This window comes from Trichomycterus rosablanca, chromosome 11 (genome assembly GCF_030014385.1).
Source record: "Trichomycterus rosablanca isolate fTriRos1 chromosome 11, fTriRos1.hap1, whole genome shotgun sequence".
In the NCBI taxonomy this organism is placed as follows: Eukaryota; Metazoa; Chordata; class Actinopteri; order Siluriformes; family Trichomycteridae; genus Trichomycterus; species Trichomycterus rosablanca.
In genome coordinates, this window is record NC_085998.1 from 8,457,293 (window position 1) to 8,472,225 (window position 14,933).

The following is a 14,933-nucleotide window of genomic DNA, read 5'->3' on the forward strand; positions in this document are numbered from 1 at the left end:
GCCCCCCGCCCCCCTAATTGGATAAGTGAGTGCGTGAGAATAGAATAAAAATCTACAACAAGAAATCTCTTATTTATCGATACATACAAGCAATTTTGAAAACATCATTTGAGCATTTTGAGTAAAACGAAGGCGATGGCCTCTGCCTTACCTCTCCGATGGACTTTTCACGCAGGCTGCGTAGGCGCAGGATCTTTTGGAAGGCCATGGTGAGGATGGCACCGCGAAGGCGCGTGCCCGTGCGGTAGTTGAGCGCCCAGGTGAGGGCGAGAGACCAGGAGCGCAGCATCTCGGTGCTCAGCAGGCCGAGCACCAGCAGCAGGCCGTAGGGCAGATCGGGTTCACTCTTCTGAGTGTACTCCAACAAGCGCCTGACCACAAACGCCTACAGAGAGAGGGAGGACGAGCAAGGGGGTGACAGGACACAGCAGGCGTGACTTTAGGCAACACACATACACCTCTACACATACCTACAAACATCAACAGTCCCACCTCATTCTTACTTCTTACTCCTTATTGTATCTAATTAACATATACAAGTGCACTAGAGATCGAATCAAAAGTTTACTACAGATCAAATCAAAGTGCATTAATCACTGCATGATTTAGAAATGGACGTGCTCTAATCGTTAAAAGAAGTCAGTGAGGGAATAGCAACTTCTACTGAGAAGAAATGCAGCCAGTTGGATTATTAATCTTTTTACCTTAGTTGGCCCTTTTCTCTACCCTTTAGAAAGAACAAGAGAGACAATGAAACAGCACCGATAGTGCCAGGGTTTGGGGACATAAGACAATGCAGTGCTAACATGGTATCACAGACAGACATCCCTTTTTTTTGCGGATTTAAAGGCTTTTTACCTAGTCAGATCAGGCTGGGATACGGGACGCAGGCGCACTTTTGATTTAACACCTGAAAATCAATAGCATTAGGAGCAGAGAGCATATAAGCAAAAGATACACTGTAAAATAAACAGCCACACACTCACACACACACTCGCTATTTAAAAACGCACACTTTAACCTTACACCAGTGATTCCCAAAGTTTTTAGTCACGGCACGGATGTAAATAATTTACCTGTTTATAGAACCTGTATATTAGGCATATCTATAACTATCCATAATAATTATTATAATCATTAATAATCACCATTAATCAACAAAACTTACTGATACTATTATTGTTATTATTAGTAGTATTCGGAGAAGATCGATAATCTGTATTAAATTGTAATTGGATATTTTCATTATCATTCACCTAATAAAATTTTTATATTACTCGATGTCTCAATACATTCTGGTTGCTTATTTACAGTTTTTTTGCTACTTACCTGAATAATGCTGCATTTGCAAACGTCTCTGCAAACACACACGCAGACGTGGGACATAAATGATGTGCTTTCTGCTGTGAGGTCTATTTTCTTAATGAATAAGAATTATTTATATTGGATTTTATAGTAACATCTATTAAAAAACTATTTTCATTAAAAGCAGATTCCACAGCACATGTCGATGAACATCAATCCTTTTGGGAACCACTGCAACACACACACACACCACACAGTGGTATCATTCACCGAGTCAAACATTCGTCAGCGCATTCAGAAGATATCGTCACACAAACTGGGAACATGTGCAACCATTCCCTTGTGGTTCAACACACAGCAACATTTTATTTAAAACCAAAATTAGACATTCAAAATGAAAGTGGAAGTTCAGCCATTGCACATTCATGTAAGAAAAACAAATAAAAAATAAACAAAATATATATATATATATATATAAACAAAAACAATAATACAATATGCATTGCAACTTCAAAAACCACATTCAGGTCAAATCATCAGCTCATATTTTCGAGAAATGAGTCCTTTATCATGTAAGGTATAAAGACCAGCGTGGTCACTAAGGCGTCCATACACAACATGGTGAATGAATCCTTTGACTTGCAAAGAAAAACTGAAATGAGTTTCAAAAATGCCCCTGAGAAGCTCTCCAACATCAAAGTTTCAGTCCATACAAGAAGAAAAGTCCAGTGTTATTGGCTTCCCAAGGTCTTGCTTTTAAATACCCCCCTCCATAGCTGATTAATCAGCAGTTCATTCATATCTAGCAATACATGCCACAATACAGCTAATACATGGACACAACGTCCGGTTCGGTCAGGACAGTTTGAAAAGCAGTCAGTACATTTTGCTGGATCAAATAGAAAACTATATTGCATTAGAGAGATTTTTTTCTGAAGTAGAAACATTAAAGAAAAACTAAAGATAATCAGAGAAACAGAAAGACGGGGGAAGAGGTGTAAAAGATAAAAGGGGAATTAACAAAAAAAAAAAAAAAAGGAAAAAATTAAAAGCATAAACTCTGGATCCAGCCCTGCATAAAGAAACATGCCCTTACCTCGCGTGCGTCATCGCGTGCTCTGTCGGCCAGTTTTCAGTCCGGCTGGTATAACGGATACCCTGTGGAATCTAAAGAATAGCCTCTGTCACATGTCTCTCACATGGGGCCACAGCCCCTCTGACCCCGAGCAAACCCTGACCCGACCCAAAAATGACCACTGATTCTGAACAAAAAAGCAAGGATGGGTTCTTACTTTCAGAGATTTCATTCTATGAAGAATAATCTGACCTAGTCATCTAAAGTAATTAGATGTAATGCAGACTATGGGTGTGGACAACTACAAGCTGTATAAACTGATGTCCTCCAAAGGGTGAGTGAGGTAGAGACTTGCTGCGTCACCCATGGAGGGACAGTGACAGAAGCTCTCCTTGTAAAGCCAGTTAGCCTAACCTTCCCCCTAAAGCATCTTACACTGACACTAGTGTCACCCATTCCAAATTTCTGATAGTAAGCAGTAGTGGTTGATGATGAAAAAAATATACAGATAATAGTGAGGAATGAAGAACTGTCAGATAAAAATCAGTTTTTAAAGGAGAATTGGATTGTTTTACTTCTGGGAGCTTCAAAACACACGGCCAGTTGTTTCAAGATTTACTGGGACTGTATTTTTACAGGACAATTATCATGTCACTGGTTTCTCTGGTGAAATCCAGCTACCGGGGCTACTGGACCAGGGACTGGTGATGTGAAATATTAAATTATTTTTCTTTTATCTCCTAATCTAGTCAATTCCAACTCCCTAATAGTAATCATATTCCTCTGGCTGTCTGAATATCGATGTCTACCAAGTCATTGTTTTAACCTTCTAATCTCTCAGATGGGTGGATAGACAAACTGGGTCTATTGGTGGACTGCTGGTCTATCTATCAGATGATCCATAAATGTATCTGTCCATTCATCCATCTGCCTGTCTGTCTGTCACTCGCTTCACTTACACACAGGTAGTAATAACCTGACTTTGTCGGAATGCCTTCGTTTGTCATATACAGTACAATAAATTGCTTTTTACGCATAACCCAGCTTGTTTGAAAGCCAGGGTCAAAGCAAATGATTAGCCTTTGTACAGCATCCTGGAGCAAAGTGGGTTAAGAGCCTTGCTCGACTGTGGCTGTGATTCGAACACACAATCTTTTGATTAATAGCCTAAGCTTATGGTATTCCTGAGAGGTCTCACATCCAAGCACTGACCAAGCCCGACCCTGCTTGGCTACCAAGATTGGACGTTCTCAGGGTGGTGTGGCTGTATGCAAGGGTTACTTGGTTACAGTGTACACAAACATCCATTATTTTGTCAATCCATCTGTCCGTTCATCTGCCGTTTGTTCCACTATTTGGCTACTCATCCGTCGATCAATCAGGCTATAGACAGAGAAGTACTAATGAGTGTAAATGACATTTATATCCAGCACCACTTAAGTTTGCTGTTTTTAGCACTAAGTGTACAATAGATACCTCAACAAGTGCTGTGAAGAACCCAGAAGTAAAATAAAATAGAGCTGTCCATAAAGTGACAACATGAACCATATCTGGGGCAAAATATAAAAAGATATCCTATAACTAGAAATGTGATTTTTTTTTAACCCTAATAAGAAAATCTTTTAGAAGCTTTATCAAACATTTGGTTTTGGCAGATTTCAATCCAACAAGAACAAAAACAAAACAAAATCACAACTGCAAATCAAATTTCTGGCTCATTCAATAGTTTATCACACAATCTAACAGGTTAAACATGGCACTGTTAAGGCATGGCACTAAGTAAGCAGCACTACATAATAATCACACTAATAATCAAGAATAAACTGGCACCCACATTGGCAAACAAACTTTTGAAAATTGGTACCATCTGATCAAAATCATATAGACCTTCATCGCCCCACAAAAACACTCACCTGTGTGTTTGACCTGAAGGGGCAGGTTTTGCTCAGTCTCAGAGATAATGATATACAGAAAGAGAGAGGGATAGATGGAAGAAGGAAGAGAGAGGAAAGGAGAGATGGAAGATGAGATGGTGTTACTTACTGGGCCGCTGAAGCCGGCGAGCTGGGTCACCATGAGGCACAGGATGGACAGCAGCAGACGGGTACGACAGAAGCGCCAAACCACGCGGTGGAGGGAGGCATTGTCCCCTTGTTCACTCAGCTCCTTCTCCCAGAGCCTGACCAGCCTATACGCACACACACAAAATGTGGATGCTTATTACTTTTTCTTAAATGCATTTGTACAAATAAAACAAATACTTTGAATCTTCCATGTTTTACCAGTGTTCATCTAGTTAGCAGAGACGACAGTTTTTGGTGCCTAAATATTACATATTTTCCATTTGGTAGACGTACCATGTAAAACGCCAAAACCAACAGACATGCAGACACCTCAACCAGCCAACAGACATCGCATTTGCATCATTTTGACATATACAGCCCTCAGAATCAGAATCACTTTATTTCGCCAGGTATGTTACACATACAAGGAATTTGCTTTGGTGATACACTCAATGACACACAACAGTCCACATAGTAGTACAAACAATACACATAATAGTACAGACAATTACACATGTATGACATGTAACATAGAACATATTTAACAGACCCGACTCAGTAGATGCTTTTCTCCAATCCAGGCAATGAAGAATAAAGGGCCAAAGCCGCTCAGGTGGGGCGGCGGTAAAAACACACACTAGCGCACCAGAACTGGGAACTCGAATACATCGTATCAAAATTCAGCTCTGCCATCCGGCTGGGCTGAGCGGCCACATGAACAATGATTGACCTGTTGTTCATATAGGGGAAGAAGCCGGATAGGGACTCCTCGTAAGTGATGCACTACGACCTCTGCTGGCTGACTGATGGCGCCTGCACAGAGGCGGGGAAAGAGTGTGTTGATCAGGGTGTGTCTCTCCGTAGAGCTGATTCACATATATGCACTCGCCTAGTGTGGGTGACAGAATGCATACGGCTACTGCCCACGTGTCGGAGGGGGCGTGGGTTAGCTTTGTTCTCCTCCAATCAGGAGGCATTAGTGGAGAGGAAGCATGATGCAATCGGGCAATTGGACGCGCTAAAAAGTTGGGAGAAAAAGGGGAGAAAATGCATAAACAAAATATATGAAAAAAAGAAAAGGGCCAAACAGTGGCAACTTGGCAGATGTGGGGCTTGAACCAACAACTTTCGGATTAGTACTTAGGTCCAGGACTCTTACTGCTTATCTACCATGCAGCAGCATTAAGGAGCCCGAGTGATTTCTAAAACACAGACAGATTTTATCAGTGGTGGTCTAGCGCATTAGACCACTGTGCCGCCCCAGCGCTTGTGGTCTAGTTTTCTTTTGAAATTGCTTTCGATTTTCTATACATGGACTAACAGAGAAATATGCGGTGTACCAAGTGCTAAACAAAAGTCCATTTGAGATTCAACTAGGGCTGGGTATTGCCACTAATTTCCTGGATCGATTCGATTCCGATTCACAAGGTCCCGATTCGATTCCATCTTCGATCTTCGATTCGATTTTCGATTCAATTTCGATTCAACACATTTAGGCATATTTGAGTTACATTAACAGGTTTTGTTTAAATATGTACAGATGTACAGAGAACGAATGTGATAATTGTACAAAGAACACTCATTATTAAAAATATTTGTTTTTACATAAATAAGTAATCCACAACAAAAAACAGTAACATTAATTTTTTTGTTATTATTATTTTATATGTCCGACACGCTACAACAGTGTATGTGTAATGTAAACATACACCTGGCTGTTGCACAGCTTATGCCAAGTTCACACTACACAACTTTCTGATTTGCCGGGTCGCTGTACAGTTCACACTGCACGACTGATGGGTGATGGGGGGGTTTCACATCTACACCATCTATCACCAGGAGGAATCTCAGATGAGTCTGTCTGGTCTCCCAAACTACGTTTTGTCACAAAAACACACGTGAGAAGTGACGAGGGGTTTAATGAAACCACGTCCTAAAATACACTCCAACAAGTAGCGAGCGATCAAAGTTTGTGCGCTGATGAGCAGCGTAATATCAAAGAGAAAAAAATAAAGGAATCTGAGTGGATTTGGCAACACGACCAACAGGGCTTGTTCTGAAGTTGGAGGTTAATAAATATTTTGTTTTGTAGAGAACGATAACTATATTACGCCCCTGCTCCACTTGTTTACAACCTCTCCCGTGTGTTTCCCCTCGCTGTTTCACATTGATTAAGAGCGGAGTTGCTCTCGAGCCGGCAAATCTAGCGCAGACCAGTCACCGAAAATCAGGGCAGAAATCATGTAGTGTGAACCAGGCATTACTGGAGCTTCTGTCATGCTGAACTAATGTGCAGGTCAGATCTCGTTGCACGAAAAAACAGCGGCTGGTCACGCGAGATTAAAGGGGGTAACAGATTTCCGTGTACACCGTAAAAAGGGGCTCATTTAAAAGATCTATCTCGCGTTTATATGAATCGATATCGGATCATTCAAATAAAGATCGATTCGAATCGAAAAATCGATTTTATAAACCCACCCCTAGATTCAACCACAGAAACTATATAGAAAACAGCAAAATGCAACAGTGGGTAAGAGTATATTGTTGTAAACGCTATTCAATTCCATTTAGAAGACATTTGAAAAAAAATCTTCACTTATAAAACCTTAACGAGCAGTTTAATGCAATACTAACCGTTTGCGGTTGGTCTCACAGCTCTCCCACTGCGATACAGGCCACACGTCCTCCAGCATGAGCTGGCCATTCTTATGAGCAGTCCTGGCCAGTGGAGTCATCCAGCTGAATGTCATGAAGGAAAGGAGGCCGGCGTTGTCCACTGGGTGCTCATGTCTGAGACGGACACAGAAAGGGAAAAGGTGGACGTTTTAACTGTGCTGTAGTGTTCAAATTACTTTTATTTTCATTTTATAGGCACTGATGCTGGCAATTTGGCAAAACCAAAGAGAAGCAGCGATGAGCTTCCGTTATAAAAAAATTTTTTCTTTGGTTGCTAAAAGTGTACAGCAAGAACGAAGCTACTATCCATGAAATAATTCTTTCCTCTATTTAGCCAATATATAAAGTATATTTGATTATAGATACACATGTACACCGAACAGCCATAACATTAAAACCACCTCCTTGTTTCTACACTCACTGTCCATTTTATCAGCTCCACTTACCATATAGAAGCACTTTGTAGTTCTACAATTACTGAGTGGAGTCCATCTGTTTCTCTACATACTTTTTTAGCCCCCTTTCATGCTGTTCTTCAATGGTCAGGACCACCACAGAGCAGGTATTATTTAGGTGGTGGATCATTATCAGCACTGCAGTGACAATGACATGGTGGTGGTGTGTTAGTGTGTGTTGTGCTTGTATGAGTGGATCAGACACAGCAGTGCTGATGGAGTTGTTAAACACCTCACTGTCACTGCTGGACTGAGCATAGTCCACCAACCAAAAATATTCAGCCAACAGCGCCCCGTGGGCAGCGTCCTGTGACCACTGATGAAGGTCTAGAAGATGACCGACTCAAACAGCAGCAATAGATGAACGATCGACTCTGACTTTACATCTACAAGGTGGACCAACTAGGTAGGAGTGTCTAATAGAGTGGACAGTGAGTGGGCACTGTTTTGTGCTTAGTGATTCCGGAGAAACCAGATCCACAACAGCTTCAGCCAAAATAAGGTTGTGGTAAAAGATGAAAATGAAAAATGTTTGACAGGGTTTGGTATCACTTGTGATTTCAGGCATCCGTGAGGGTCTTGGGAAGTATCTCAATTCAGTACTTAATTTCACTGTGCACTTTGGCAACCGCTGCCAGTTGCACGTCACCCTCAGCTGCCTGGAGGCTCACAGGCTCCTCTGAGACGTCTAAAGATTCCAACAGAGGGTTTACTAAAGAACCAGCTACTCTCCTTGTGTTGCTGTGTGTACAGTGTAGCAGTGGCATGAAGGTGATTCCCCATCCAGACTTTGCTTTCTTAGACTCGGACAACTGTGTCTGTTATGATACACAAATTAGAGAGTGCATAGTGGGTTTGCTAATGAATTTAGATTGTATCCACCCGAAAAGAGCAGAAATGTGACCTCTAGTCCATAAAAATGCAGTAAGTTTGAGTAATATTGCAAAATACCCTGTTGGATTTGATGAAACATGGTGCACAAAGCAACAGACTGCATGGGGAGGGGTTATTCTGGATACTGTGCTACAATTTAACTGGTGGTGTGAAGCTACATTCCCAAATCTGCTTACTTGCTGGTGGAGCGAAATGGTTTAAGGACCCCGACACTGTGGTGGTACTTGCTCCGGCTCCCTTCCTCCTCCAGCTCTTTAGCGTGAGTGCCGTTGCCTCCGTCCAGCGAAAAGCCGCCTTCAGCCCGGCCTGCTGTCTCCAGACCATCCTGTTTCCAACACACGCACAAATCTGAGCCATGAGTCAGCTATTTACATTTTTTTACTTCTGCTTTAGAAATGACATCAATTATTCAAGAAGACGTTAACAAAGCACAACTGAAAACAGGAAGTGAAAAGAGATCTTTTGTTAGTAAATAATGTGTCATCAGATGGAACCTGAGAGAAATGCACATGACTAACACCATGTAAGGAAACAGCTTATGTGGTAAAAGAAGAAATGTGGACACAGATCATCAAAATGATTAACCGGCTAACCTGAAACATCATCAGCTGAAGCTTGATTTGTTTGTTTGTTTTTATAATGCCATGTTGTCATATTTATGATATTTACAGCAGAATCCAGTGTTTTATGATGCTCGGTTTGAATTGAGAGCAAAGCTACAAACCTTATGCTGCATTCAGGTAAAGTCGGGAGGTGCTGCTTACATCGAGCGCTGCTTTACTAGACTAACCGCTTTAGCGCTCGTTTTTTACCACTTGCTGCTGTTTCAAAGTCCAATGAGACATTGTTTATTTAATTTAATTAATTTAAATTAGAACCATGGCCTTATGGGAAAAATACGACATGGCGACTAGTGAGATGGAAAACAGTGAGAACGGGTTTGCATTTTAGACAATTATTGTTTAAATCTTAAAACATTCATTGTTCCCTATTCATGGATTATAATTCCCTATATAACTAACTAACGAACTATACATCAACTAGGCATAACATTATGACCACTGACAGGTGAAGTGAATAACACTGATTATCTCTTCATCACGGCACCTGTTAGTGGGGGGGATATATTAGACAGCAGGTCAACATTTTATCCTCAAAGTCGATGTGTTAGAAGCAGGAAAAATGGGCGAGCGTGAGGATTTGAGCGAGTTTGACGAGGGTCAAATTGTGATGGCTAGACGACTGGGTAAGAGCATCTTCAAAACTGCAGCTCTTGTGGGGTGTTCCCGGTCTGCAGTGGTCAGTATCTATCAAAAAGGAAGGAACAGTAGTAAACCGGCGACAGGGTCATGGGCGGCCAAGGCTCAGTGATGCACGTGGGGAGCGAAGGCTGGGCCGAGTGGTCCGATCCATCAGACGAGCTACTGTAGCTCAAATTGCTGAAGAAGTTAATGCTGGTTCTGATAGAAAGGTGCCAGACTACACAGTGCATCACAGTTGCAGGGCTGTTTTGCAGCAAAAGGGGGACCAACACAATATTAATAAAGTGGTCATAATGTTATGCCTCATCAGTATATATATATACATATATATACATATATATACACATACATACATACATACATATATATATATATAAACTATATAACTAAATAAATCAACAGTGGTGTGATAAACAACATGATTTGGTCAAGCACATTTCATATGTAAGGTACATATGTAAAGTACTGAAGGACAGGCAGTGTGTTAAATCTCCACTTTTTTAATCTTACAAAAGTCTAATTATTAATTTTTTTTTTACATACACTTCTATTATGCTAGCCCACCACTGCTGAGATCCAGGTTCGAATCTTAGCGCTGCTATTAGCCAGCGAGCATCTACACAGACATGCCTAACTATGTCTCAGAGAGGGGGGATTGCTGAAGCCCTGCGATGGACTGAACATCAGCTGTTGCACGATTTCTGTAAACAGCAGGTTGAATTTTTGCATTTGGAAAGTCTGCTGTACTTATAGCACACACACACGTGTCTTTTTTCTAATGGAACAGCATAACACCAGAGCGTATGTTCCTCATAGCCAACAAATAAAACCTCACACGGCATCTATCACACTGCTATCAGCATGACTAAGACTCCAGACAGAGGACAAAGAGAGAGTGTGTGTGTGTGTGTGTGTGTGTGTGTGTGTGTGTGTGTGTGTGCGTGTGTTAGGAAAGGGTGGTGCTGGCTTTTAAAAGCCTACAGAGATTTAAAAAAAAAGCCACACACAGAAGGGAACACCATGTTCCTTAAAGTGGCTTGGGCAGATTAAAGTAAGGACAGGCTGCTAGCAGCTCACAGCTAATTTAGGACAGATCAGACGAGATCACCCAGAAAATCTGTGGATTGAGGCATGAAGAATTAAGAGTTAAACGAGTACACGTGAGCTAAATCATTTGCACGCAGACGCTTAAAACTCCATGAACAAGCAGAAAAATGCTACAGTGCAGCAAACACACTGAGCTCACATCCTCATTCTAGAGCTGATGTTGCATCAAGTCTGGATGGAGAACTGTAACCACCGACATGCCACTGCAGACTCTGGAAGTTACAAGATGCTGAATGAGTCCCTTAGATTTGTTCCTGTACAGAGGTTTTCTCTGGTGCAGGGTCTTTCAAATCTTTCAAAACGACCCACATTTTGTCCATGATTTTCACCGCGACTCAGGAAACACAAACGATGCATCAAAAAAAACACAAAACAAAATGTACTTAATTAATAAAAATGCTGGCAATCTGATCCCACTGTGGTTTACAAGATGTAAAGCTTTTACAAGCTTTTTTTTTTTTTTAACCCAGCTTTGGTGCATGAGAGATGATTCAAGTGCAGTGCAACCTTTCACAGGTTTCCAGAACGTCAAATAACTCCAGGGATGCCGCTCAGGTGTCGCGGCGGTAAAAACACACGCTAGAGCACCAGAGCTGGGATCTCGAATACATCGTATCGAATCTCAGCTCTGCCATCTGACTGGGCTGAGCAGCCACATGAAGAATTATTGGCCTGTTGTTCATATAGGCGTGGGGTATTAAGCCAAATAGGGACTCCTCGTAACTAATGCACCATGACCTCTGCTGGCTGATTGATGGTGCCAGCACAGAGGCGGGGAAAGTGTGTTGATCAGGGTGTGTCTCTCCATACACAGTGCTGATTCGCATATATGCATTCGCCTAGTGTGGGTGACAAAATGCATACGGCTGCTGCCCACGTGTCGGAGGGGGCATGGGTTAGATACGTTCTCCTCAAATCAGAGCGGGGGTCGGCATTAGTGGAGAGGAAGCATGACGCAATCGAGCAATTGGACGCGCTAAAAAGTTGGGAGAAAAAAGGAGAAAATGCATAAACAAATTACATTAAAAAAAATTATTAAAAAATAACTCCAGGGACAAAGAACAACAAAATGCGTTATTTTTTCTGTATGTTCCCTCTTTATCTACAAATCTACTCATCAACTGCACCACCACTGATCTGATCGAGGAGACCTGAATCACCACATGCCGTCCGACACTTGTCCAATCTGCAGCCACTTCTAATCAACTGCCAGTGTTGGGTTCCCACACAGGGCCGTATCACAATCAAGGAGCCACACTTAGCTTTCTCAGACAGGCGGCCGGGCCAGTTCTGAAAATTGCATATCGCAGCAGCAGCAGGAAGAGTCCCCATCTGACCTTCCCTCCCTCAAACACGGCTAAGTGTGTTTGTGTGGAGACCTGGCCATAGCAATGGCTATGCTGAGATTCGAACTTGTGACTTTAAACCTTCCACAGGGGCAGCACGGTGGCTCCGTGGGAAGTACTGTGGCCTCACAGCAAGAAGGTCCTGGGTTCGATCTCCAGGTGGAGCGATCCGTGTCCTTTCTGTGTGGAGTTTGCATGTTCTCCCAGTGTTTGCGTGGGTTTCCTCTGGGAGCTCCGGTTTCCTCCCACAGTCCAAAGACGTACAAGTGAGGAGAATATGAGATACTAAATTGTCCATGACTGAAATTCAATGCCTAAACTACAGGGGTTGGACAAAATAACTGAAACACCTGCTTTTAGACCACAATAATTTATTAGTATGGTGTAGGGCCTCCTTTTGCGGCCAATACAGCGTCAATTCGTCTTGGAAATGACATATACAAGTCCTGCACAGTGGTCAGAGGGATTTTAAGCCATTCTTCTTGCAGGATAGTGGCCAGGTCACTACGTGATGCTGGTGGAGGAAAACGTTTCCTGACTCGCTTCTCCAAAACACCCCAAAGTGGCTCAATAATATTTAGATCTGGTGACTGTGCAGGCCATGGGAGATGTTCAACTTCACTTTCATGTTCATCAAACCAATCTTTCACCAGTCTTGCTGTGTGTATTGGTGCATTGTCATCCTGATACACAGCACCGCCATTGGATGCACATGGTCCTCCAGAATGGTTCGGTAGTCCTTGGCAGTGACGCGCCCATCTAGCACAAGTATTGGGCCAAGAAAATGCCATGATATGGCAGCCCAAACCATCACTGATCCACCCCCATGCTTCACTCTGGGCATGCAACAGTCTGGGTGGTACGCTTCTTTGGGGCTTCTCCACACCGTAACTCTCCCGGATGTGGGGAAAACAGTAAAGGTGGACTCATCAGAGAACAATACATGTTTCACATTGTCCACAGCCCAAGATTTGCGCTCCTTGCACCATTGAAACCGACGTTTGGCATTGGCACGAGTGACCAAAGGTTTGGCTATAGCAGCCCGGCCGTGTATATTGACCCTGTGGAGCTCCCGACGGACAGTTCTGGTGGAAACAGAAGAGTCGAGGTGCACATTTAATTCTGCCGTGATTTGGGCAGCCGTGGTTTTATGTTTTTTGGATACAATCCGGGTTAGCACCCGAACATCCCTTTCAGACAGCTTCCTCTTGCGTCCACAGTTAATCCTGTTGGATGTGGTTTGTCCTTCTTGGTGGTATGCTGACATTACCCTGGATACCGTGGCTCTTGATAGATCACAAAGACTTGCTGTCTTGGTCACAGATGCGCCAGCAAGACGTGCACCAACAATTTGTCCTCTTTTGAACTCTGGTATGTCACCCATAATGTTGTGTGCATTGCAATATTTTGAGCAAAACTGTGCTCTTACCCTGCTAATTGAACCTTCACACTCTGCTCTTACTGGTGCAATGTGCAATTAATGAAGATTGGCCACCAGACTGGTCCAATTTAGCCATGAAACCTCCCACACTAAAATGACAGGTGTTTCAGTTATTTTGTCCAACCCCTGTATATGCCAACAGTATGTGGACACCCCCTGTACTTAGTTCTTGTGCTTCAGACACAATCTTTCCTAATTGGTGTATAAAAACACTTACAGGTCCTTCTCAAAAAATTAGCATATTGTGATAAAGTTCATTATTTTCCATAATGTAATGATAAAAATTAAACTTTCATATATTTTAGATTCATTGCACACCAACTGAAATATTTCAGGTCTTTTATTGTTTTAATACTGATGATTTTGGCATACAGCTCATGAAAACCCAAAATTCCTATCTCAAAAAATTAGCATATCATGAAAAGGTTCTCTAAACGAGCTATTAACCTAATCATCTGAATCAACGAATTAACTCTAAACACCTGCAAAAGATTCCTGAGGCTTTTAAAAACTCCCAGCCTGGTTCATTACTCAAAACTGCAATCATGGGTAAGACTGCCGACCTGACTGCTGTCCAGAAGGCCATCATTGACACCCTCAAGCAAGAGGGTAAGACACAGAAAGAAATTTCTGAACGAATAGGCTGTTCCCAGAGTGCTGTATCAAGGCACCTCAGTGGGAAGTCTGTGGGAAGGAAAAAGTGTGGCAGAAAACGCTGCACAACGAGAAGAGGTGACCGGACCCTGAGGAAGATTGTGGAGAAGGGCCGATTCCAGACCTTGGGGGACCTGCGGAAGCAGTGGACTGAGTCTGGAGTAGAAACCTCCAGAGCCACCGTGCACAGGCGTGTGCAGGAAATGGGCTACAGGTGCCGCATTCCCCAGGTCAAGCCACTTTTGAACCAGAAACAGCGGCAGAAGCGCCTGACCTGGGCTACAGAGAAGCAGCACTGGACTGTTGCTCAGTGGTCCAAAGTACTGTTTTCGGAAATCAAGGTGCCAGAGTCTGGAGGAAGACTGGGGAGAAGGAAATGCCAAAATGCCTGAAGTCCAGTGTCAAGTACCCACAGTCAGTGATGGTCTGGGGTGCCATGTCAGCTGCTGGTGTTGGTCCACTGTGTTTTATCAAGGGCAGGGTCAATGCAGCTAGCTATCAGGAGATTTTGGAGCACTTCATGCTTCCATCTGCTGAAAAGCTTTATGGAGATGAAGATTTCATTTTTCAGCACGACCTGGCACCTGCTCACAGTGCCAAAACCACTGGTGAATGGTTTACTGACCATGGTATTACTGTGCTCAATTGGCCTGCC

At 42.7% G+C, this 14,933-nt stretch overlaps 1 protein-coding gene across 1 annotated transcript in view; it reads right to left on the reverse strand.

The window, feature by feature from the left end:
* abcc5 (ATP-binding cassette, sub-family C (CFTR/MRP), member 5) overlaps positions 1 to 14,933 on the reverse strand; it is a 38,311-nt gene that overhangs the window by 18,371 nt on the left and 5,007 nt on the right. The window contains exons 3-6 of the mRNA XM_063005115.1: positions 8,645 to 8,793; positions 7,078 to 7,233; positions 4,424 to 4,568; positions 152 to 385 (exon numbers count right to left, since the gene is read on the reverse strand). Coding sequence (XP_062861185.1) covers positions 152 to 385; positions 4,424 to 4,568; positions 7,078 to 7,233; positions 8,645 to 8,793 — 684 coding nt within the window. The remainder of the gene's footprint in view (positions 1 to 151; positions 386 to 4,423; positions 4,569 to 7,077; positions 7,234 to 8,644; positions 8,794 to 14,933) is intronic.